Source organism: Helicoverpa armigera, chromosome 22 (genome assembly GCF_030705265.1).
Source record: "Helicoverpa armigera isolate CAAS_96S chromosome 22, ASM3070526v1, whole genome shotgun sequence".
Lineage (NCBI taxonomy): Eukaryota > Metazoa > Arthropoda > Insecta > Lepidoptera > Noctuidae > Helicoverpa > Helicoverpa armigera.
The window spans coordinates 7217890-7245817 of NC_087141.1; the positions used below are offsets into that span (position 1 = coordinate 7217890).

The 27928-nt window shown below is 34.9% G+C and overlaps 1 protein-coding gene across 1 annotated transcript; it reads right to left on the reverse strand.

Moving 5' to 3' along the window:
* Nucleotides 1-1537: 1537 nt before the first annotated feature.
* LOC110380463 (putative tyramine receptor 2) lies at nt 1538-27928 on the reverse strand. The gene is made up of 2 exons (XM_021340465.3): nt 27540-27928; nt 1538-3035 (listed from the first exon to the last, which is right to left on the reverse strand). The coding sequence occupies exons 1-2, from the start codon at nt 27695-27697 to the stop codon at nt 1766-1768; spliced, it is 1428 nt and encodes a 475-aa protein (XP_021196140.3). The 5' UTR covers nt 27698-27928; the 3' UTR covers nt 1538-1765.

The window sequence follows — 27928 nt, forward strand, 5'->3', positions numbered from 1 at the left end:
CAAACCTTCCCTGGACCTCTACAAACATTTTAAAATCAAAATCAGCTCAATCGCCTCAGCCGTTCTCGAGTTTTAATCAGACTAACGAACAACAATTCATTTTTATTTATATAGAAGATAGAAGATTATAGGTCAAATAATGAAATCTAATCAATAGGTCAATTTGTTACTTAATTATGATGATTCGTTATCACTAGTAAATACTATCAGAGAAAATTCATCCCTGATAACTACATTAGTACCTAGTACCTAACCACGGCATGGGAAGGTTGTAAGTACATACAAGACCAAATCTCAAGAGTTGGCTACATAATTTTCAGTTAGGTCTGCATTTGTTACTCAGATAGTAGTTCCCCTGCAGTTCCTACTATGTCATGACTACCTACTTCCCGCAATCCGGATAAAAATAGCTGGCACGGTGGGCCAATTCTGCAACCACGAGCCGCTAGGGAACGTTAGAATTGGCCCCAAGTCCTTTCTCAGGCCAAAGACTATTTATAGATCGTTTAAATAGCTGCACTATCTTTGGCGTCAGTCAAATATAAAATTGAGTTTTGATATTTTATCTAAGTTAACATCAGATATGAGACGTTATCTTATCGTTCACGATAAAAATAAACCTCAAAGTAATTTTTGATATTGGTATTCAACTTCAAAAGTTCAGTGCAAATGTAGCATTACAACTTTTAATGCAATACATTGACTAATATAGAACTTATATGACTACTCTTTTTCCCATGTTCTTCCATGAGGACATTAAAAGATTATCAGTTTATCTACTATCAAACTGATAAGTTTGTACTTCTATATGATATATCGTGATATTTACTGATAGTGACGATATAGTTTATTGTTGTCTCATTCCATACTTACGACTTTTATATTGTCATACTTACACACGGTGTCGTCATCGGTCGTCATTTGTTCTTACAAACGGCTGTTGTAATGCATCTGTAGTATATGTACCTCTTTTGAAAAAGGACGTATGTAAACTTGTCGTAGTTAAGTCCTTTTTGTTAAATGTATGTTGACCAATCTCAACTGTATTTCTGTATTTTAGAAATGTATGGTGATTTTCAGCCTAATGGTAGATTTCTGTGTTTCTAGAAGGTCTAGGAACATTGTAGTTCAGTATACAATAGACCAGTTAACTATTAGTTACTGTAAATTGTTTTGTTGCGAGTTCTTGTCAATATTGCCAGCCAGCCAATATTATGTTTTGGTATTCTTTGTATATTTACTAAAGCGTGGTATGTTGTGTGTTGTTTTAACGAATAAAATGTGTAACACAAATATTTATGTTTTTTTTTTTGTGGCTGATGGCTACTTCATTTGATTGTAACTTTTGTGTTAATTTCCTGTCTTGTTCTATATTCGGTGTGAAATAATTACGTTTTGTAATTTAATATGTAATGAGTCAGTGGCTCAGTTGGTCTTAACCTTCACATTTCTATTACATTCGTGTGTAGTTTGAGCTCGTTGCGGTCTCCACCAAACCGCGACGACTATTAGGGTCATGTGCAATCAAAACGACAAGTTTCACTTCAATACGATTTTATTTTCTTACATATTATCAGGTAATAAAAATTGGCTCCGCTCAGCGGAAAGGTACATATGGACACAATAAATTAACTTAATACTAAATCAGTCTAACGGTCGCGCCGAGCGCGTTGCGGCTTAGCCTAGTATCACAGATGAGTAGAGCGGTGGGACGCGGGGCGAAGCGCACCCGCGAGCTGAGGGGCGCGGGCGCGCGGGGCGCCGGTCACTCGTCCGACGCCGACGACAGCTGCGTGCTGCCGCCCGAGCTGAACGAGCTGCGGCACTGCTCGCCGCCGGCGCCCGCCTCCGGCGCGCTGCCCGGCGACAGCGTGCGCAGCAGCTCCAGCGCCGCGCGCGCGCGCTGCCCGTCCGCCGCCGCTGCCGACGCCACGCCCGACGCTCTCTCCCACGCGCTCTTCTCTGGCAGGAGCAGCCGGCGCGCCTCTCTCTGCACGCGCCGAGAGCGCAGTGCGAATAGGAACGGTGACAATGCTGACGCCAGCAGTAGCAGCGCCAGCGAGGGAGTGCGCGCGCAGTCCGCCAGCCCCGGCGCCGCCGCCGACACCACCGCCGCGACGGCGTGCGGTATGTGCAGCATCACCAGGGCACCTGTCAGCAAGCCCACTCGGGCTGCTCGAGATTCTTCTCTATATCTAAATAGCGACGCATTTGATATGCGGCACCTGATTGATGTGATTCTGGATCCATTATGACTAGGCTGCGGCGTGCGCTGTTGCACAGCTAGCAGGGGAGCAGCTAGTGAAGGCGCCGAGCTCACAGCCGGCAGCCCTTTCCTCAGATCCTCGTTAGACTTTCCTTCCTTACGGGAATTGCGTAAACTGGCAACCGATGGGCAACGTACTGGTCGTTCAGGCGGTAGTAGGAATGGCCCAAACTTCCTGTCATTTTCCACAGTTACGGAGCACTCGGGCCCGTCAATCTTGAGGGTTAGTCCCTCTCCCTCCTCCGCTAGATCGGGTAGGATCGTGGGAGGCTCATGTAGCTGCAGTGCGCTGGCGCCGTGCGCTCGCGCTCGCAGTCCGGAGGAGCGCGCCGCGCGGTAGATCCTCGCGTACATGAAGCATACAATGCCGATGGGTGTAATAACTCCTAGTATTAAGTACACGATGTAGTAGGCCAGCTCGACTCCTTGCACGATGGGCTCGAGCGGGTAGTAGTGGCGCACGATGGCGATGGCAGCGCGCATGGCTGCGGCGAGCGCGGCCGCTAGCCAGGTGCCGGCGCAGAGCGCGGCCGGCCGGCGCTGCAGCAGCCGGGTGTGGCAGCGGAGCGGGTCCGTCACGGCGTGGTGCTGATCCAGCGAGATAAGCATGATGGACAGCAGCGAAGCCAGGCTGCACGCCGCCGCCGCTGCGTCTCCGGCCTCCACCCAAGACCGTGTGTAGTCCTCCCTCGCCGAGTGCTCGCCAAACAGCGCGGGCGCCAGCAGGGAGGTCGTCAAAAGATTCGTCGCAAGCAAATTGATGACGAACCTGTAACAATAACAAAAACCAATGTTAGCATACTTTAGTACGTGGACATAATTCAGCGACCGGGTCATGTTTACGCGGCCCCCTCACGTTTGCACAGCACCGCACCAAGGTTGCACAAGAAAGGCCATATTTCGTACGCTTTACAGATTCAATTCAACGGCAATTAATTTGACGTTCAGTTCAAACGATAACATTCGGAAACCGATTAGGAACGAGAGAATGTTTATAAACATTACATTTGCCACGTCATTCGACATTGTTAGCAAAAATAGTAACCCATGAACTCTGAACGGAATGTTCATGAACCTCTGTACGAGGACTGTACTGTGGACGAGGAAGCTAACGAGCCAATTCCGCGGAAAGTTAGTGATTAGCACGCAACACCTGGGCCCTGGAGTTACGTAAGTCTCCATTAATCCTGGTGATTTGTGTCGCAACAAATAGATGTGTTGGTAGATTATGTTGAACATTTTGAGAGTGCAACAGAACTTTCGTAAACTGGCCACCGCAATGAGTGCGCAATCCGACCGACTTACAATGTTCACGAATTATTTGATAATAAACCATTAATTACTATTGTTGGTCCTTATAATGTTATTGTCAAATACATAGGCGAGCGTAGATTTGCATTTGCAATACCTTAAGCAATAAGAATGTGATAAGTATCAACTAATTCTAATGTGCCGAAAGTAGATAAAGCAATAGCTTAACTTATAAGTTCTTTTATATAAATTGTAGAGGTAAACAAAGACAACTGTTCCATATCTGATATTATAATATTGCTTTAATAACTCCAGTCTAGACGAGATACTCGACACAGCTCTACGGATTTAATAAAGCAACTTGATAAAATTAATTAGTTAGCAGGTAAAATATAATTTGTAAAAGTCAATGAATTCAATGATCATCCTTAAGTTGTATGTCAAAATTATCTGATCAAATTCAGAAGATTTATGTATAACATTTACGAAGTTTATAAGACCGTTTGCCAAAATTATTGGTTGGTAAGTGTAAACTGGTCATGTAAATATTGATGGTAGTATTCAATAGTAATAAAGGAATATCGAATACGAAAAATATAGTGTGTTTACTACCAATAATCTCATAAAAGACGAAGATAAACAAATTAACGGCATTGATCTTAAGCTACGTATAATAAAAATAGGAACTAAAGTGTTTTCAAAGGTAAAACATCAACGCTTTATCACTTCATATTTCAACAGTCTCCAAGGGAAGGTTGATCTGACTATTTACAAACAAATATATGGAAAAATTTACTAAGGCCTAACAAACAGTTAGTCGAAAACATTCGGGAAGCATTTAGGAACCTACGTAATGTGAAATATCATCATTTTATTAAAAAAAGCCCGCTGACTCACCTTAGTAAAACCCGTTCCAATTTCAAATGGAAATATTTCGTCAAGAATCGTAATAGTTTTTGTAAATATTAATAATGTAGGAAAATCCGTATTAAATACTGTATCTATAAGTAACGATGAGGTTGAAGATGGAGCACAATTGCCTAGAAGTAACCTAATCATTGTTGAATTTAAGACTCCTGGGTTTTAGTTATCGGGAAACTTACTTAAGTAGGCAATTTCACTCTTTAGCTGTACCTATAGTATTCCCAAAACTTTTCAATGGCATGGTATTTCCAAATTATCAAGTTTTTTATAGAATTTCACACAGTCATCTCAGTTGACAAAAAGCGATACAAAATGGTGATCTAGCTCATCATGATTCGATAAAACGTCGTTTGTTTTATTCGTTTGTTTGTCGTTTGTTTTATTGTTAAACCAGTTGCGCTCTGATTCTCTAGAGACTTGCTACAAACATGTTCATCTGTAATAACATTAGCACACAAGTTTTGTAAGGCATCAACATTAAGGAGCAAAAAATCAAGTCTCAGAACTGTTTTGCATCACATGGAATAATACCACTCGCATCTGCGTTGGGGTTTCCAAATGGCCCGTTTTTATTGTGTTTTGTTTCTTCCAAAATATTTCCATTCATTACAATTTTAGGCGAGCCTTTTACTTTATTTTTGATCTTGTTATTTTTAGCATAAATTTTTCTTCTAATACTTGTTCTAGAAAATAGATTTGCAAGTAGTGACCATGTCTTTGTCATGTGCTTCTACAACCCTATCGCAGTAACCTTGTGGAGATCCATCTTTATTTATCGATCGTCCAGATTGTTCCTGTATTTACATAAATGATAAACACTGCCCTTGCAGATTATATAAAACACGACATTGTGTCCTCAACGGCCTTCGAATGCAAGACAATTGACATTTGAAAATCAAATCAATTTAAAGATGCAATTATTCATGCAATTTTTCTCTAGTAGGCGGATACGATATTGTAAATGCATGCATGGGTGATTAAGATCTGATTGTAACCAAGGATATATAAACAATAGATCTACATAGGTTCCACGTTACGTTTAAGCTATGGACTAAATCGTGTCTCTAAAAAGCAGACTATGTGGGCTTCATCTCACATAAAAATCTCACAAACTCATAGATATGAATCGAATGTTTGAAATATGTGGGACGCGAAGGTTTTCTTAATGGTTGCTGACCATAATAAAGGTGAAACTGTTTTGCTATTTTGAACACAAAAGGCAATTCTTTATTGTGTCGAGGACAATTACTTACAACACGGTCTCAATGTAATGTTTGTTATCTGAGATTTGCAAAATTTTTGGAAGCGAAGCGCAATTCATTTTTTAATGGTCCGATGAACAAAGTTGAAGTAACTGATGATAATACGATTAATGTAGTAGAATTTGAAGAAGTAAATAATTTTATTAATGATGGAATAGATTATGTACATGATAAAACAAATGCAGGTCTTTGAGACGATGAAAACTTTGAAAAAGAAACGAATTAGTCTTGATAAACCTTTAGATAAATTAAACAGCTAAACCATATAGACTTATACAATTGCAAATGTAGCTTGCTTTACCGGAAGTTCACTAGCATACATAAAACTATAACTCGAAAAACCTTGGAACTATATTATGAATATTTAAGATCCGTCAATGTCATTTCCCAGACTTGAAAGCTATAAACCTTTACATCCGGGGATGTGCAAAAATCTGTGTCAAGTGAAGTATTAAGATATGTTTTCCTAGACCAGTTAGTTTTGATGGCAATGAAATTTATTTTTCCATCATTATTTCTACGCCAATGACAGCTTCATCTGTTGCTGTTTATTTTCCTTATCGTCATGTTTTCTCTAAAACTACACTGCGCCCAGTAAATTTTTCATCTAGCTTACCTTGTTGTGACGGCCTTTCAATATTTGCTTCTGAAACTATTTAATTTTCATCGGGGTTATAAAAATAAGCGTTAGAATGTAAATAAGCTTCCGTATTTTATGTCGCATTTTTGTAAACAGCTGTTTTGTTATTCTGAGGTTTATGTTACGAAAAATAAGAGTACAAGGTCGGGGAAACCCCGGTGTCAGATACAATCTTACGTACCCAAGTTGTTTTGCCTTTACATGTAATTATTATCAGTCGTTAAAATACCTATCGAGATATATTTAGATCGCTTATGTACCAAGAATTGTTATTGCGAAATAAAATCTTGATCTAGTTAATATTTAAAATAATTTGTGCTAGCCGGAACGTGTTCTTTGTCATACAAATTAATTTTAATTCCATGTAACTGTTAGCCGCCTTTGCGCAGATACATTTAGTTTTTTTTTTATTCAGATTTATATCACCGTGAAACAAAATACCCCAGGAAGTAAAAACTATCAACTGGACAGCTGAATGAGAAAAAAAAACAGCGAAACTAAAAAGTTTGTAATCGTTTGACACGAATGAAGGTCGTAACAAACTTCAAATAGACAGGTGACGCTTCACAACCGGAGATGACGATTGCTGGGTTATATAATTATGAAATGTGAGATATACATTGCAGTTTACAATGGAATATTTTCACTTTGCTTCTGGACTAATAGCGCAATGAATAGGGAAGTCTAGATGCCATATAACAACGTCCTTTGCTCCTTCGTCTCGAGCATGCATGTCGGCCGTGCACATTGAAACTAATTGACCAATAAAAGAGGATATGAAAAAATTGCCAACCGTCCCCTCTTCAAGGGATGTAACGCATAAAACCCGGTTTGTACCAGTTAAAACTAGTTATCACCTGTGTTTTTCCAAACTATGTTTATTTCTTGCGTTGATCCGCAACTTTCTCGTGGCGACCCGGTCTTTAAATAGCGTGGCGTTGATCTTTGATGCCAATATTTTTTGTGGATAACTCTATAGATTTGATGAGACTACCTGATGATAAATTTCGGAATATTTCAGCTGTTAAATTGATATATTTGAAGAAGATAAGGCAATGGATGCGGGCTGCCCATGAATAGGATGGTTGGCGTTCTGTGAGGGGGGCCTGTGTTCAGCAATGGACGGCAATTGGCTGATATGATGATGATGGAGAAAATCCTTAAACAACTGATTACGTTCACAAGCTATCAATGCTATTGATATCATTTCCTCGGCTTTGTATTTATTTTGTAAACACTGTCGTTTGTCGGAAAGCGATACAAATGTTATGACAATATTGTCTGTTTTTTTTTTTAATTGTTGACAAGTCAGATTATTACTCGGAAGTCGTTCATATTTTTTGATAAATCCTTTATGACTTGATTAATTCGCTCGTAAATGTTAAGAGGTTTATTTCCTCGCTGTATAAGAATGAAAGATTTTTTTGTTGTATTTTTTTTCTGTTCAGTAATTATATGTCTATGAAGTCTATTTGCATTTCGACTGACTAATAACTTCCTTATTGATACTGAAATTAATTAGTCGAAAAAAAAAACTTTTTATTGCATGGTTTTAATGGCACAAAACTAAAACGGAAGATTTTGGATCATGTCACCAACTATGATTTGCTTACCACACTATAACCCGACCAAAAAAAGGAGTAGCTTCATTTAGTCTGCGCAAAATAGATTATGCTACTTTTAAAATGATTTACGATATACGTTGGCAGATTTTTATGTCTCAAGACGTCATATTCACTTTTACTATCAAGCTGCGTGCATCAAGATCAATGCACTCAAAGCTAAAAATAATGTGCAACGGAAGAGATCGCATATTTTTGTGATTTAGCTTACCTGTTTTCAATGGCAAATTGAGACTTAAAAATATTTGACATTAGCCGTTTTCCCGCGTTAAATGGAAACTTCTGCCTGTACAGGGATAAAATATAGCCTATGTCACTTGGGAAGAGTGTAGCTTTGTAACAGTGAAAGAATTTTTCAAATCGGTTCAGTAGTTTCGGAGCCTTAGGGTACAAAAGCATTTCCACTTTATTTTATTAAAATAGATGTCTTGCAATAAAACATGAATAGAACATCTTAACAAGCCATAAATCGAATTACAGCCCTTTTGGCCTTAACACAAAGAAACCTTGAAGATGTTTCATACATTTATCGTAATAGATTCTAGATAAAATCTAGGTAGTACTTAACCTGTTAATACCTAGGAACTAGGAAACAGCTTCAGTAGGTTACGGCCTACAATAAACATAAACTTTGCAAACAATACCGAAGAGAAACAGGTTAATTAATAGTCCTGCTTTAGATAATGATCAAATCAATGTGGGACGTAAGGATTTTCCGTTTCTGCATATCCGTATATGCGTAGACGCGTAACTGAGCAAAATATAATGAAGATATAGATAAAATATAATAAGATATTTGAAATCAGTTCTAGATTGTCCAACAGCTGTACCTATATTTCAATAACTGATCTGTCCGTTCCAACACAATGTCACTTGATTCTGTTTTCAAATGAAGTAATCTGTCATATGTTGGCGCGTAATTGTCTATGCAAATCGTTGCTACGTGATTGAGATTCAAATAAACAAGAGTGTACTGTTTTACTATTGAATCATTTAAAAATTAAATAATGGGCAAAATAAACCATTTATCAAAGCTCATTGAATTAGTGCCAATGGCAGCCAAAATGTATCAAATTGGTGTAACATAGTGAGTTAATTTTCTATTTAATTTATTGGAGAAATAGCTTAAGCCGTTGGAAGCGTTCCTATTCATTTGTTTTATAATAGAGCGAGTCCAATTTGTTGGAGGTAATTTATATGTTAGGAAAATTATCGCAGTGCCAAGAAACCGAATGATAAAAGAATTACTTTGTTTCGTAGATTTTAGATTTAATTTTTATTTCGCGCATAAAATAAAACAGTATATTAGATGCCCTACAAAAAGAAAACTGGAAATATTTTTTAATAACGTAGGTACGAATTTATTTAATATTTATTTATTTATTTATTAAACGAAAATGGATCAATAGATCCATTTTTAGTATTGCTGTCACATAAAAAATAATTGACGGTTATGCCAGCCTTGTATAAAGAACATAACTTTACCATAGATCATAGAGACATTCATAAAAAAGCGATAAATAATATGGAGTCATACAAACGCCTGCCGAAAGCTAAATGGCCAATTAGTGTTGGTATGGTGTCATGAAATGTAATTGCCAACCTATTTGGCGGTAATATGCCATCACGAGCCAAATCCTGAGCTAATGGTAGAATTATTAGGCACATTTTGGCAATGTGCGCCATAGAGAGAGTGGAATCCTTTCATAGACTAAACTTTTGGAACTTATGACGTCGTTTAAACTTCAGAACGTGGCAAACCAATGATTTTACACAATTTTATAATCAACGTCATTTGTTCTAAAAATAACTTGAAAAACATTCCAGTTGTAAACAAAATTACGTAAATACTCGATTAGGTAGTACGGTAGACCGCACATCAGTGGTGACTGTCATGCACCTTAACTCAATAGTAATAAGCACGATTTTCCTATAAAACTGTTACCACTGACCTGAAGTTGACTGTACCACAACATTTTGGACAATCGATACCTAATTGGCATACAATAAAAAAAGTCGACATTACAATTTTTTTTGCCGCGTTTTCACTAAAGAGGTTCTCTACGTTGGTTAAACTCCAAGCTTCGAAGCTTATGTAGTGATGGTTATATTAAAACCAGTTTAGATTCCGACTCGCGGGTCCACGCTAGAAACTGCACTCTCTCTTGCGAACTGTAGGTTAAAATAAATGGTAGCAATACGCGTTCGTCAATCGTCACGGTTAAATTAACAATAACAATTGCTAATGTGATTTCGTAATAATTCTTACGGAATTACGATTATGAATGATGCATTCGATTACGATGCAAAAGTCATTGCGTCATGATTCTATATCGATTCGTACTCAGATTGGCGACGTTTATGTCATAAAACCTAAAATCCGATCTTATTTTGCAAATCTATTGTTTATTTCCATATTTTGTTTGGTTTTCTGACGAAACTCAAGGTTACCTACGACAAAAAAAGCACGTTTGCATCGAAAGTGAAAATAACAATAAATTAATCTTCTTGGGACGTCAAAAAATGGCGCCGGTATTTATAGTTTTGAATTTGGAACAAGTCTTTTTGTTTTTTTGTTTTTCAGCCACCATTTAAACCTCATTTGTTTTTTAGGCTGAATAGTGAAATATTTAGCTTTACTTTTCAAAGTAGCATCAAATAAAAGTAAAACTATGCTAAGAATATGCCAAGCACGTGCATAAGCGTGACAAATAAAAACCGGGCCATATTTTATCACGTAATAAATATATATTCATGAAATATAAGAAAACCTTTGCAGTCAACGATCTTTGTTCGATACAAACGTACAGGTATTGAATACAAATATATTTTAAATGTGTTACATATCTTTGTGTGTGTACGTGAGACCTTCATTGAGTTCTACGTTGAATAATGTAGTATTTTTTTTATTATCTAACCCTTAAACAAAGCATTACGTGCTTTCTTAACTTCAAATCCTACAGTTCATGTTTTTAGAAGATTCATGTACTTAAATACATTAAAAACATATTAAATGCATACCACTTGCACATTCACAATGCTATTAATAAAGTATGCAGTTATTGTTATTTTTTTCCATTATAATTTTATGGAATTCAAAATGTAAATAGTTATTATAAAGAGAATAAATAATAGGCAGCTATGAAAATCGTGCAGCTGTGACAATATTTTTGATGCAAATAAGAAAAAAAAAAAAAAATTTTTTCTTCTATTCCACATCAAAGATTTCCCAAGCAAAAACATTTAATAAAATACTTTATAACGAATATAAACTTTTTTAAATAATAAAATTAAAATTGGGTTTACCAAAGACAAAGTCGTTCTTTTATCTAGTGATACCGGATCAAAGAGCAAAATGTTTTTTTTTTCTTTTCAATTAAGAACTGGCACCTGAGCTTTGCACAGCGATCTTATCTAGGTATATTGTATAGTATAATAATATTCATTGGTTTTTAGAGTATACAAAAGCAATTGTTGCTTGGAATACATATTTAGTTCACGTTTTTCCTCTTCCAAGTTCAATTTTCGGTCTAGAAGAGATTAGAATCAGTCTGTTAGATTTTAAATAATCAAGATGGCGTTTGACCTCAAATTTTAAAATAGTTATTTTTAGAATAGATTTCTTTTTTCCTTTTTAACAAAATTATGGTCTGGGTATTTTCGTATCTATTAGTTTATTTTATTATTTTGTTATAAAGTAAAAAGTTATTGGCATTTAGAAGTTTCACAGATTATAAATAGCGCATTTAAAATGTCAATCTATTCGTACAAAACCTGACATGATCAATGCCGTTACGATTTTACATTCTACTATGTTCGTAAAAAATTAAAAAGGGTGAACAACCTTCGTAGAAACAGATTAATTATAAAAAGAATTGAGGAAATATTCGATTTCAGGTCCCTTGTGGAATACGGACAAAGGGGGTTTTAATTATTTTTGAAGTGAAAGGAATCTGACTTTGTGATCTTTTTAGACGCAATTATTTCGAAACGGATCTATAAAAATAATTGATTTGATTAAAAATACATTAAAATATTTGTTTACTCTAGTTTACTTGGAATTGTAAAACTAGTTACATTAACATAACAACTGGCTTATTTTGTATTTAAAACTGTTATTTAAAATATTTGGAATAAATATTTACCTCACAAACATAGTCATTTGTTATTAATGTTTCATTTTTGAATGTTGGCTACAAGCCGAACTGTCATTAACTGACCCAGTCACTTTATAATCTGTGACAATGTAATTATATGGAAGAAAAATAAGACTTATTGTTTTCAGAAAGGGCAAAAATAAGTCATTTTTCACCCACATCGTAATGAATATGTAATATGACATTTAAATAATGTATACTGAAATAACGAATATTTTTTGTGAGAAATCACTGTTTTATTCATGCATTAAAAATATAACTGATGATCAAGTATCAGTCTACCACAACGTGTAGGTAAAACACAATGCGCAGACGCCGAACGGAAGCCGCCATTGTTACACTCAGGCGCTTCAAAATGGCGTCCGATGAAGGATAAAAAAAATCAAAATAGAAACTATTTTAGCCCCATTGTGTACGAAGTCATGGGTGTCAAAATTCATGACCGATTGTCAAAGATATTTCGACTGTCTGGCAACTTTTGAGGATAAAATGTAAATTAGTTATGGCTTTAAGGAGTTTCCTCCGAAAGTATTGAATAATTCATTTGTAAAATCGGGAACTATCTTTGGTTGTTTCAGAAATCATCTGGCTACTTTTTTCCCAATCAATTTTTTACAAGGAACGGCTGCCTATCTGACCTCCTCAACCTAGTTACCCGGGCTACCATCCGAATCACGGTAGAATTCGATATGACAAGATGGTCATCCATCCAAAGTCTCTTCAAATAAAATTGTCATGTTTACCTACTTCCTAACAACGGACCTTATAGATCCTCATTCCTCATTTGTCCAAAGGAGTATTATGTGCATAGCTTTCTCCATAATAATAATTATTGTTTTGAATACATTGCATTCACCTTCACCCGGTGACACGAATGCTCGGAGCTGACCTAATTCGAAGATCTAGGGCTGAAGCTAGCTGACATGTAGGTAATATATTTACCTGTGCGTGACTTCAATATGCTATCTATCTGTTGATTTGGTTACTACAGATAGGATTGTGACATTAGCTAACTATACGAAAATAATGTGAAATTCCTGTCTATGGTAGAAAAATGAATAGATAGGTCTTTGAGCTTATAGGAACGAATAACGATAATGTCTCTAGTAGTAGTTTTGAATTGAAGGGAGTCTAATATTTGGCAGTTCAATTTTTCAAGAAATCCACTATATCGGAAGGGATAAAGCATTTTTAATTTAATTTCCCATAAGAATGTTGGAACATAACGCAAGTTAGAACTTTTTTTTCTACTTTTTAATTTAAATAAAAATTGTTGCCAGCCCTACCAACAAGTGGGTAATGTAAACTTCAGTTTTTCCTTTATACAGCAAACACGTAGCTATTAAAGCGAAATATTTTCTAAATAGAAGACTTTGTAATTTTCCTCTCAAATCAATTGCTGTTTTCATCATTAAAATTCCTGATAATCATTTATATTGTAATTTCATTAAGCCGGTTCTTCTTTATGGTACAAAGTATGTGCACAGATTATATAATAGTTACTACGTAACAGATAAATCACTCCATACAAAAAAGTCCATACCTACTGTTATAAGCACCTACAAGTTCCCCAACTACCTACAAATTCATAGCTGCGTTAGAAAATGAACCTTAAAAGCTCCAGCGCTCGATTGTTATTTCAATGCGATAGCGCACAGTTCAGTGACCGCGATCGTGCCGACAGCGAGCGTAGGGTTGCCTCTTATAATCAAATAGGGAAACAAAGTTACGCTAATTTGTAACTGACTTTTCAATTTTATCCAGAACTCGGTAATCATTGCATGTATAACTAAGTATAAGTATCTATAATTTAAGTATCTAAAGTAAGTCGCTTCTTTTTAAAATGACAAAGAAGATAAGTATTTTTACTTTAAAAAATATAGAAACCTATGCATATCCATACATAGGTATAAAATATTTCTAAATAGTTCCTACCTACACAAATCAAAATAGTTCTTCAGTTTATTAAATAATTTTAAAAACCTAATAAAAAATAAACAATGACTGACCTGTCTACATCTCTAGGTAAACGGAAAAACGAAAGCTTTATATTTTTTCTTTTACTAGATCTGCATGCAACCAAGCACAGTACATAACTGGCCAGAGGTCGACATCTCCACTAATAAAAATAATAAACATAAAACGCGCGCGTCGCGAGCGGCTGTCGAAAGCCCTGTGCCGCGTGGGGCTACCGGTAACCCAGCGCGCGGTAGGCATTTATCGCGCGCAAGTACGTCGAGTGACAGAGGCCTGGTATGTGTATTATAGAGAAGACATGTACATACATTTATATTGAAGTAGCTCTTTATAACTTGACGTATAAATCTTGTAATAATGGAACATTTTATTTATAACGCCAAAAACAAAGATGGCCGACTTTCTGCAGTTACTTTTCTTTCAAAGGTATTTACGCGACCATTTTCGTATTGGAAAATATTATCTGCGTGCAAATACTTATATGAAAAACCCGATTGTTTATCAAGGTTAGTGTGGTTAGCAACAAGACACATTCGTGACCGCATGCCTGTGGGTTGAATATCCATTTGTAGATCCTCTTACAAAAACTCGATTGCTCGCTCAGCCTTATAAAGAACGAAACAAAGGAGTCTGCATGCTCTATTTTATAACTTTTTTAATGTCAAATTATTGGCGCGCAAATGATAAGTTCTAGAATCTATGATGTCTATTTGACATTTCGTAATTGTCATTGCTGTAATTTTCAAATGTCATAGATATGTAAAGAAAACAAAGTTTTTAGATGTGAAACATCAACTTCCTATCACTTAACCTAAAAAACTCGAGCGTCTACAAAATGAAGGCACTAAGTTAATGCACACTGCATTTAAATAGGTCAATGGAAGCCATCAAGGCAAAACCTAGATCTACCTGGTGCACGAGACCTCGTTCCACTACGTACACGTGGAATAGAGTAATAGAGCTTAAAATGAGGTTTTTTTAAGTAGTTCGGAACTGTCGAGAGACTTTGTTTGTACTGTGAAGTTTGACGAGCGAATTTTCTGTTAAACATTGTCTACCGCATTATGAACTCCTGGTAGCAATTATAAATGAAAAATAGAAGCTGTTATCATAATCATAATCAAGTATTTTCAAAGTCAACTATTATACAACAATTATACAAAAATATCCTACAAAGAAACGTGTCACCCGATGACAGTTTAATGGCAATTGTAATAGCAATTCTAATTGTCAACGTTTAGTCGACACGTGATCGGATCTATTGTAATGTAGTTCTCACGCTTGCAAAAAAGTCAGTTGTGCTAATTACTGGACTATTGTCCGAAGGAATTTGCAATTGTTATAGAGTTGCTATCGTAGCTGAGGCTCAGTTGAAATCATTTGGATGTCTTGAAACAATGATGTTTGGAAATTCCCAATTAGGTGTTACTTAAGAATTATCTATGCTATTCATTCCTTAGCACCTGATTCAGATATCTATGAATGGAACTAAAAAAATACAAACAGTTGACAAAAAAGCATGATTGACAATGGCGGAAAGCAGAATTTAATTTCCGTTTTCTATCAAATTCGTATTGTATTCCTATTGATAGGAATACAATACGAATTGTTTTTTTTTGTCATCATGCTAATGTCACTTCCTATGACAGTTCATGACAGATGACAGGAAGATACTTTATTTAATAGTCTATAGATCAAGGGGATGTGACACATCTATAATTAAAATTTAATTTAATTAACGCAATTAAGACACTCATTAAATGAGTTTTCCTCGATATTATTTTAATTACTTTAAGTCGTCCTATAAAAAGTTTTTATTAATTATACAGGAGTCGTAAAAATCTTTGTTGTTCGATAAGGTATTAACTTACAGTATTTTATTTTATATCTGTTCATAAAAGTATTGTCCAAACATTTATTATCAAAACGGTCATACAGACTTACAACAATATGACAATTAAAATCAATTGTTTCATAGAAGTTAAGATCTAATGACCTAGCTACTAGTTCCCTAAGAAAAAACTGTCGTGCGTGACTAAGATTGGACCATAAACAATAATAGACAACCCGGATTTATTAATGACGTCATTTAACATGTCCAGGAGATTTAACTGCGTCAAGCATAATTACTACAAGTATTAAAAATTGTTTTATAACTGAGAATGGAGTTAGAATAGCTAATAATTTTCACATAACAGGAAAATCCTTTACTTTACTTCCTTCAACGATTTTCATTTTTAATTACATACTTTTATTTCTTATTGTGCAGTCAGTAGTACAGTCACTGTGTGAAACATCACTCATAGTAAGAGTTTTATTGATAGAACAATGTTGCAATAGTTTTCACTGCTGCCAAATTACAAACCAATGACAATATGTGGAGTACCTGACTAATCAAATTAGCAGAACTTGAATGTACGCTCTGCATTTGACAGCTGTCAAATTAGGTAAATGCAAATGTCAAATTTAATTACGTAATTGACATGGCCATTATTGAAAAGCAATTAGGATTACTTCAATTATAGTGGTATTGTTTAATTGAATACAAGATTATCTAATTTAGCTTGATGAGTTAGAAATAGCATTTACCTGTGTGTCAATGACAATCAGCCTTCAGAAATGAGATAATTGTCTTGTCTAATTATTATTGAACTATCGCTGTTTCACAACAGTTTTAAAAAGAAATAATTTTTAATTCGGTCCATTAGTTCTTGAGTTTATCCATTACGAACAAACAATCACAAATACAAGTGTTTCCTCTTTATAATAATAGTATAGACAACAAATAGGAAACGTTTTGCCCGCTCCCTTCAAATTGCACCATATTATGGACTACAAAATTATTTAATTGCTTAAGCAATGTCAGCCAAAGGCTATATGAAAGCAATTCTAGCAAGATTGTAAGTTTTAAAGGCCGACGATAGCCGTGTAAAGGAAATTAGTAAAGCGTGAGACGGCAGTTGCAATATTTTTGATTTAATCATAATGGAAACTTGAAATTACGTTTTTTCATTACGATTATTAAACCTATCCAAGTATGATAACAAAAATATAATATAATACAAGAAAAAAGTATTCTTTTAGTACGTATTTTTAAGGTAATGATGACATGCGATTTTTGTTCTAAACTTAGCTAACATGGAAAGTACTTTAAGAAACGGTATCGACTTTAATAATTTATTGACTGACAGCTAAACGACCATTCACCATGCAAACCATCCTAATATAGCCTAAAGTTCGTGACAGCAACCGCCATCTTGATTCATGGCTTTCGATATTCGAATTCGGAATAGGAGTTGCCATACTTTCGCAAATTTTATTACCGTTTATTTTAAGCATTTTTATGTTTATTGGTAGAACAAAAGACGAATGCTTTGGTTAAGATGTTATCAATGACTGTTAGATTTTATTTATTAGATATTGTACCTTGTTGTACAAGGTTTTCAATGTCAGTCAAGTTCATGACCTCTAGTTTCAACAAAGCTTTGATTTTCATATAAAAAAAATGTCATTTCAGTACTGAAGCATTGTACTATGGAAAACTTTCCATAATATCAATTGATCAACTTGAAGAGCATGCGAAAATAATCTTTTAAAACAATGGCGCCTTGACCGTGAAATCAGCTAATAGCGGCTTATTGTCAGTCAATATTAATTACTGTAATCAATCTAAATGGGTTCTTTGAAACCAAATTATGGTTCACTCTTACATTCATCAAGATAAGTGGCTTGTTAAAGGATTGGCCTCACTTAAGAATATCCTTTATACTTGAAAGTGGCAATAAGATTAACAGACCTGTTTACTTGAAACTCCTACCACTCTAGATTATGCATTTAACGTCATAAAACTTCAAAAAGGTTGCTTACACCAAAACTTTTATTCATAAAAAAAATTGTCTATTCACTTTGCTGTCTATGACAATCAATCTATTGTCTATTGCGATGTCTTTAAATGTTCATTTCATTCTTTAAATAGATCTTTACGATATAATATAAGGGGCAAACTAATTGCCCCAAGTCAATTTATATGCCTATGCAATCAATAAAGTAGGAACAAAGTCCGAAATCCAGCCCATATTAAAAATATCAGTTAGTAATGTTACTATAGAAAAGTTGAATTTCAACTAAGAAGACCAGTTTAGTCTGGTATGCGGTCAGGTAAGGTCACTACATTCATTGTTCCTATTTCAAATTATTTTGACGTTTGCATGAATACATGAAGTGTCAAATTATACTGGTTGGCTAATTCTGGCACAAAAAATCTAGTAATTTGGTTATCTATTTTTGGTAGCGCAGTCAATCCATTAGTAGGTATTTTTAGAATGATTAACTTACAAAGGTTTTTTGTTTTAAACTACTGCAACGATTATGTTGTAACCTTAAAAATTATTACTCAGTAAAATGAAATCACTCTAAAGAGTAAACAAACTCTTTGGTAATTTTATTCGCAATAAATAAAAAGCTTTTTATATGAAGATATTTGCGACTCCATTAAAGCAAAATGATTTATGTATCAGGAATTTCTTTCAGATGAAAAAACTGTGACCCAATTACTCTAATTTCTTGTTTAATGACCCAAATATTAAAAGCAGAGACAGACAGTTCAATGTCATTTTCTATTACACTTTTTAATCAGTTCGAGGTTTTGGAATTAAAAATACCATAGACAAATCTACTGTCACTCAAGCTACCATAGACAAAACGGCAGCTCGCATAACCTTTTTATTAAGAATTAACTAATTATTTTTCTTACTCAGGGCCGTAATTAGTATAACTACAAGCAAAATGTGTTACAATAATCATGTTCACAAAATCTTTAGTATTTTACCTTCAAGCATACCAACGCGTGGCTCTAAGATTTCCGTTCCTTCGCTAAATCAAAGCATCCTGTATGTACGAAAATAATCTCTATTGAAGTAGTTAGTCATAAGTACTGTGGATGCATTCGTCTTGGCCGTTCCCAATAATTTATCTACATTTTGTTTTATTTAATAGGGATAAATCAACAGATAGAGATAGATTATTGGGAATGACCATTAGATTTCAAACTTGTACAGTCATTTATTTGTACTGAGTTAAAGAAAAAGGGACATCCCCTACGCAGTCAATCTTGCAATTTTTTGATCTGTATCTTACAAGTTAAACAAAGAAAAATCACTTTCGTTCAAAATATTCAAATCATTTGGTAAATTCCACACAAATTAAGAATTCGCTTTTAATATACTACCGGCCAGTTAATGTTAACAGATACAGAGATTGTGTTAAATACAAGGTTAAGCTTAATTTAGTTAAAGGAACGGCTCTCTGTAATTACGACCGAAGGCCTGGGACTTCTGCCCACCCACTAAGCAATGGGTGCATGACGATATAAGTACGTTCCTATACTCCGTTTCAATGGGCGATTAAAAAAGGTATATGATATGACTTTTTATATAAAAACTCACCTTTAAAAAATGTGTTAATACAATAATGATTTATACTAAATCAATTGAATTTTTTTTTTTTTACATGTATGTATTTGTGTAAAAAGTCCAATAAAGATTGGTAACCTTTTTTTAACGTACCTATTTACTTACTATGAATGTCCATACTTTGAAATCTTAATGACAAAGGGCTTTCTCGTGGTACACTCGTGGTACAATCGGAGTCACAAGTCAAATAAATTTCAATTGTAAAACACCCGCCAAGTTCTTTAACCCGAGCACGAGTGAGAACGTGAATAATTATTTTGTCTCGAAGTTTTTTAATGACTTTCATTGGCTACATTTACTTTTTTACCTATTTGTCGCCAATGTACGTACAATGTTCCTTACTTTACATAAAAGTAATACTAATTACTTAGTTACGTTAGTGAAAAGGAATTTGAGTCGCATTAATTCTATTTCGTAAGTAAACGTTTGTAATATTAATCTACCAATCAAGGCTAAAACAATACAATCGAATTTGGAATGGAAAGTCACTATAATGAAAGCCACCACATCACTCATTTGTCAAACCACTAGTTTCACTAAAAGTTAATCGATTCATTTATCTTAATCGGTAAATAATCGATCATAAACTTCTGTTTTTAATCAGTTACAAATTCTAAGAAAACTTTAAATATTATGAAGGTTATTTAATACGTACTTTAAAAAAAGTGAATGCGGAATCTCTAGCCTTTGTTTTCATATAGTTCACGCGTGCTATTTCCTTTGAAACAAAGAGTTTTATTATTATTAGGATGTATATTAGAATGAGGTTTAACACGTAAGGAACTGATGATATTCTCATGTTCTACGTTTGTTTTTGTTCAGTCAATCGAGAGAAGACGCCTACGCTTGAGCTTTATGATCTAGACGAGTTTCGTCATGGTGTCGTTAATCATCCAACAAATTTATAAATACCTCATGCCCTTACATGAGTAGATCGGAAAACAGATCAGCTGTGACGTCTGCGAGGCGTAGGATTCGAGCACGTTGTTTTTGGGAATAAATTAAAATTACGTTTACTAAATGAGCCGTGAAAGTGGAGCATTTTTTGGCATTCAATTTCAGTGCAATGAAATATGACAGTTGACACTTTGACAGTACCCATCAGTGTCTATGGTGCGGTAACTTTCCCGCCTTTTTAGCTGTCAAATGGATTTTCTTTTTCGATTGCACGTTTTTGTTTGACAAGGCGTTCCACTTTTGAAAATAAATGTTGCCGTCATTAACATATTGGTTCTAGTATATCACCGAGTGCGGTACACCCATTTAGATAGTAAAAAAGGTGAAAATGTCTTAGAAAGTCACTTAAGTTGATAACGATTTTAGTATTGCCCAATGTTACGGCTGCACTTAAGATGTTTACATGCATTTTACGGGTGCTTTATTCGCTTGCTGGAAAGACTTTAAAATAATTTCCACGGTCGCTTAACGTTTTAAAACTTTGAACGTATAGGCAATAAAATATCATGCCAAGACGAAGAGAAGTTATATTATACGTTTGTAAATTATTATCGGTTATTTAAGTATTATAAAATGTGTTCGTGGTAGAATGAACAGGCATTAAATGTTAATTCGTATATTATGTTGATGATCACCAAACTAGTTGGGTGCCGACAATCTGCATTTGGGGGCAGCCATTTTTGTTCTTTCCCATGAGTCGAATTTACTGGTAACTGATGTAAGATTATTATATTTTAAGATATCAAAGTGTTGACAATGTTTGTTAAATTATCTACGTTTGACATTGACATTCATACTACATTTCTGATATCAAAATCATAGTTAATCCTAGTTGAAAAAATGATGTAACCCGGCTTTGAATCTAGATAATTGATCGTCTTTGGCCTCATTCATATTATTTTAAGGTCGAAACATAAATTTTAAGATTAGTCATACTGGCTGTTAGCTGCCAAAAAATAGTATTTAGATCTCCTTCAGTCATTTGTAATAGGCCATTTAGTACTAATTCTTTTAATTAATCAACGATTCATAATACAAATATTTAATAAATAGTCCACGTTTTGAACTTGGCAACAGTTTCAATGGTTAATTCAAGTAGTTCGTAAAGCACTTGACATAGTTTACATACATCATTTTAGTTGCCTGCAAAATGTCAGGAGATTTCGAAATGAGACTACATACCAATATCGAATCTATGATAAGAAACATATGGACTCTGTACTCATTAAATAAATAGATACTCTTTGGTCAAATACCACAGACAACGCATCAATTTTTCGCGCCATTCGCGTGCTAACCGATTAACAATCCTGAGTAGAATTGAGTGAAAGCTCTTGGCAACGAATAAGTATTTCCATCACTTCTCTAGACGTTAACTGGCCGCTGATAAATATATTATTTCATTTGAATAAGTAAATTGGACTAGACTGAATGAATTCTGGTCTGTGTCGTTAAAAAATAATTGTGAGTAGTCAAAAACAGTGACAGTAAATTTGACAGATGACGTAAGTTTCTTTTGACATTTTCAAAATCAAAACAATAAGTAGTTTAATCGATATATTTTTATAGTTTACTAGGTAAAAGGAACAAAGCCCAATAAAGCTACAGTTTACAATCAGGATTGCCATTTGAATAAATATTATTCGTCGCTAACCAAAAGGTAGTGAAGGCTGACGTAAATTGTCAATTGTTTTTCTGATTATTCAAATAAATCGCATTGTTATAATATTTACAGCTAGACGTACTTTTATGAAAAGTACTATCAATTTTCAGTTTAAGTTATCGTCCAAAGACAATATTTTTTTACCACAGCTGTCAGTGTAGTTTCGCGCGTTAATTATAACGTACTTACAAGTGCTATAAATTTTGACATCGTCAAAATAAGCGGTCAAGTACGTACGTACTTGTAAAATATAATGTGGGAAAGAACGTATGTTTATTGCACTGATTCTCTTAGTCTTACTTTGAAGAAGCTTGATCAATCTCTGAAACGTGAAGCTAAGTTAAAACTATGTTAAGTTTTAGTTAAACTACTTGCATTAATGCATTAGTGAAATTACAACACAGTAATAATAATGTAATGTCCAACATACACCAAATTTCAAAACGCTTGAGTATCTACATTATTAAATAGTCATAAATTCCAGCGATAAAATACTTACACGTTTGTCTATGATAGAAGTCTAAATTACACGTTCCACGTTTAAACTGAACTCATTAAAACAAAGAGTCATTAATCTTATCTACTTCTTTTTAACGGCCGTTCCCAATATCCTAGATCTAACTAATTTGACAGAACTTTTATGGGGCTAATTTCAAAATTCTATCTCTGGTTGACAAAACAACAGATGGATAGAATATTGGAAACGGCCGTAAGACGTTCTAAATTCAAAAGGAGACTAAAACACAATGGCCGCTGACATCATCATCAAACGTTAAGCCAATAAAAATCTAGGTGCCGCTAATTATGATAAGAATGTAAACAGAAGTGGGATTAGTTTAAACCGTCAAGCAGTCTTAGTTAGGTTTCTTCCATTCAATAATAACGGTTATAAGCCACACGTTGCATTGATTTACAATATTGCGGCTGAGTCATTTGGTACGCCAGCCGTTTATGTAGAAGGCGTAAGATATATTCGTAATTGTGAAGCTACCGACTGTTTGACTTTCTGGTCTTACGGAAACCGCATGCTATGAAAAGAATTACGTTTTAGAACAAAACAAATTAGTTTGTTATTAGTTACCAATGAAAATATTGATGAAAACCCAAATGATTCATACTAGACTATTCAAAGCAGGTAAGAATATTTCAAACCTAGAAACTAGGTGGCAAAACGCCAGAGCTAATTACCTCGAACTTTCAATACTGCTATTGTATTTACAGTTCAAAAACATTATTATTATGCAATGAATTAATGTTATGAAGCTGTTATCAGATGCGGTAGTAAAACGTATCAATGTGACCCACGTGAGGTTAGAAAATCTATTAATACCATCTTTGCTAGAGCTAGTTTCTTCAAAACACGTGGTATGGAAACTGCAATAACAAAAAACAAGATTGCAAACCTTGATTTAAGAATCAATGACTAACTCTTAGAAGAAATAGAAGTTAATGCATCAGATCATTAAAAGATTAGACAAATAGATTGCTTTACCAATGAAATCGTGGAAATAACAATAGTAATGAATTCTGTCATCAAATGTTTGTCACCAATGGAAGCGGGTTACTATGACAGAATGAATTTGATTGGGAAAGTAATTAGGGACTTGGTGACTTTAAACATGTTTTGATACTTATGAGGAATGTTCCAAAATAACATTGTAACCGTTCTTTACAAAATTAAGAGATTATTGGCTTCCAAAAACAGAACCATATTTTACAGCGAGCTTACACGTGTCCCAGATTTTTTTGTTGCAATACCTTATCGGATATAAATCTCTTACATTTTGAACGTTTGAAAAACAACTGTTAATGTTTTACTTGAAAATAATACTGATAAGGAGACTAAGTCAGAAGTCGTGAGAGAAAAGAAAGATTAACTATTGTTAGAGGAATAAGTAGATACTGCACTAGAATAGAAAGGAATGGTCCAAGCTTAAGTTGCAGTTCTAAAATTTGTATGCATAAGCACGTACTTGAAGGAGACGTAGATTAGTTTAGCTGGCTGGATAAATTCTGTACATTTTAAATGAACCGTGCCATCTCTAATTTAAGAAAAAAGAACTCGTAAAGAGTTGTGATTTTTTAGCTGTACTATCAAGTACAAGAAACTGTCATTCAATCATAAATGATGATTAAATAACAATTATTTACTGATTAGGAAAATTCTATCATCAACGCATGGGAGCGACAATTTAATACGATAGAACATTTAGACTGCGTGGTAACCGGGCAGATTGCAATACTACATCCAATATAGGAGGAACTCGTGTTAGCAGTGGCATTCACAATTGCCTGGGTAACATGGGGTCATGATTGAATGAATCATAATCGTCGGTGGTTCATGAGAAGCCGTTTCGGAACAAGCAACGTTACTATGGGATATTAATAGATGTGCAGTCCTTCTATAGCTATCTAAATAGGTTATCGATATAAGTAATGATGTGGAACCTTTATTCGATGATGTTGACAACCGTTTACATTACAACGTTAATAAAGGAACATGAGTTATCGAAGTCAGAGTAATTTATTTGAGGCAATATTTCAAAGAAATGATGAAAGATTTGAAAGAAGCTGTAGAAATAATCTCATCCACGATCAGATAGCGTGATACAGCACTGAATGTTGATTGGTTAATTTTTTTCAAGTTGACCGTTCGACCGTTAAATAGTGTGACACCAAATTGAGCGGAATCATTATGATTACTTTTAAAAGAATTGTTTGTTTAGGTATAAACAAGGAGATCTTTAATGAGTTTTTGGTAATGACTTTGGTCATTTGGTTCTTCAAGTAGCTTGGGTCACTCATGACACTGCTCACGTACCGAGGACGGATATCAAATGCAGAAATCTTTGATCTTTTCTGTATTCTAGACTTTTCTATATCGTGATGCGAATCGGAGTCACGGTCGGAGATTTCAGAATTTCATGGCTAAATCTTCGTCATTATTAAGATCATGCTACGTTTATTAATTGAACATTCGGATGTAGTTTTTTGTGTCCAAAAAGATCGGAAGTAGGACAATCCCACCACGTAATAAGAATCCGTTTTAGAACTTGTAAAATCATGCTTTCAATTAGTTAGGAATCCTAATTAAAAAGACGATTAGATACGTTTGAAGAATTAAGAGCAATTAACTCGGCGTGTTTGATGCTCAAAGGAATTAAAAGTTTATTAAACACATACTTCCTTGAGGTTCTTTTATCTATTTTCCAATCAGATTCGAGAAATATTAGCCTCTAAGAAGGTTATCACTACCAAAAAGATTTTCTCACAAAACATGAACTTAGTGTACTTGAAGGAGTTTAAATACCTGATGATTCGATCCAAACAAGATTGTAAAACACTTTTATAGACTAACAATGACTGCAGGTATTAAATTCTTAAAGAAAAAAAATATGTAAACAATGCAAACAGATAGGTGTCGGCATTACGGATCAGCAGGCATTTTTGTTTTTGCAGTGGTCATAATCATCCTTTTTTGTCAAATTCGCGATACTTAATGGCTTCCAAATTGATCATTTCAAAGTTTCCTGCGTTCAAAAATGTGGAATGTCGTGCATCATAATCTATATCATCTTGTTATTCAGTGATTCTTTTTATCTCTTGATTCTCTAAGAATAATGAAACACTTGAAATGCACTACATAATTTCAATTTAATGTTCTAGCCAATACAAATACCGTCCTAATTATCTTCGTAGGCCAATGATTTCTTATCAGGCTAAGCATATAAGCATTGTTTCGCCTTGGAGCGAGGTACTACTGTAAATACAGAATTGACATTTTGATAAACTGCATTTGTGGCTATTTTAACTTCTCATTTATTGGTTTTCTCTGCAGGATTGCTGTAGGTCCCATCTATTCTTTCTATATGTGTAAGGTCTCCTTTCGTGTCTCCTATTGCATTGAATTTCTCGTTATCTTTTGTATCAGTCAACTTGAACCGTGTGACGGCCTTAACCGGTAGTAAAGGCCAATTGTATTACTGGTGACAATCAGTTTTACCAAATTGATTTGGTTTTATGAAGTCCTGATAATATTTTGGGTGTATTTATTACTGCGTTGTGTTGTAGGAAAACTTGTTTCAACGTCTGTGCAATTGTATCATTTAGATGATGTTTAAGATTTTATGCTTTGTCATGTTTGGTTTCAGAGACCAAATTGTTGGTCATTTGGTCAATTGATGACAATTAACTAGATAAATGTACTCGTGTGAGTACAAGTGATTTCAATTCTCTTCACACTAGCTCATAAGGGTACTACGTAAAATCTAAACAAAGAACTTGATCGTAAAAAACCGAAAAGGGCCGTCAAAAGTCTTGGGACGAATTTTAATGGTTTTCGGTTCTCACGTAAAGAACAGTTAGTACAAGTTTTTGTTTTTTCAAATGCGAAATTTGACCTTCTGACGAACCAAGCCTGTTCGTGGGATAGGAGACAGAAAAAAAATAAACAAAACACTGGCCCACATAATCTTTTTGGGTTCTCCAAAAAAATAAATTTCGACTGTTCGAAATTAAAATAGTGGCCAAATGGATTTGAATTTTGTTTGGTTAATCTATATTCTGATAGTTACAGAGAAAGTAGGTAAGTTAAAATAGTGGAATATTTTTTACATATAGGTATTATTGTAACCCTGAGTACTGTTTCAGTAATGAACAAACGTTTGAAATCGTATTCTTGATAAAATGTACGTGATACAATTCAATATCTAACTTAAACCATCTTGATAGTACCTACATTTCACTACATCACACGATGATATTTAAAACGTACTTTTGAAATTCGTCACACAATTTGTCTTTACGGATCATAAATCATGCATAGCGGCCACAAAATAAACGAAAAGAGGTATGGCATCAGGTAGAGAGACTACTACACTAAATCTAATAATACAGTCGGTTTTGGCCGATGGCCCAAGTTAGGGATGGTTCACATTAAACAAAGTACATTCCTCATTTCAAAAGACAACTCGTTTGAAGTTCCGTTGCTTTGTTTTTTGTTCGTTTCCTACTCTATCAGCTAGCAGCCCTAGCATTTGCATCATCGACATTATCTGACATGTCGAAAGTCGATTATTGCCATTGCTTTCGCCAGTACCGTTCATGTTTAATCTATTTAAATTATTATTTACGACATCTGCAACTCTCTCTTCAGTTTGTTCAACATTATTTTTAAGTAAGTTTTAAACTTGTGAAACTTTATTTGAAGTTGCGATATCAATATTTAATAGTCACATTTGGGCACATGTTGACCTTGAAATGTAACAAAAAATCCTGTTCGAATTTTCTGTTCAAAGTTTGATGAGTTGAAAAATGCAAATTGATGACTCAAAGTAAAGGTGAACTTACCGATTTGATATAGTCCTTAGTCCCGGTCGACGGCAGAAAACAAGTAAAGCCAACGAATTGGCCGCAGTAGACACCAGGAACAGCGCTAGGAGTATAATCTCCTCCACTAGTCGGTCTCTCACATCCATCCCTGACATCAAAGCTTGTCTAGGAGACATGAGAACCGATAATTCCGAGACAATGTCATCACTATCACAACACTTTAACTTGCAACTGAACACTCTCAGTCAAATGTTTTTGTATACTGCAGTTGTTAGTCGCGTAAAGTTTTGAGAACACGCTGGTCGTTTAGGCCGCGTCTTTCTCGCTCGGCTGTCGTGTGACAACTGACTGGTCGCTCCGGCGAGCTGGCGCGGCGGGCGCGTGCCGCCCCTCCATGCCCGCCGGCC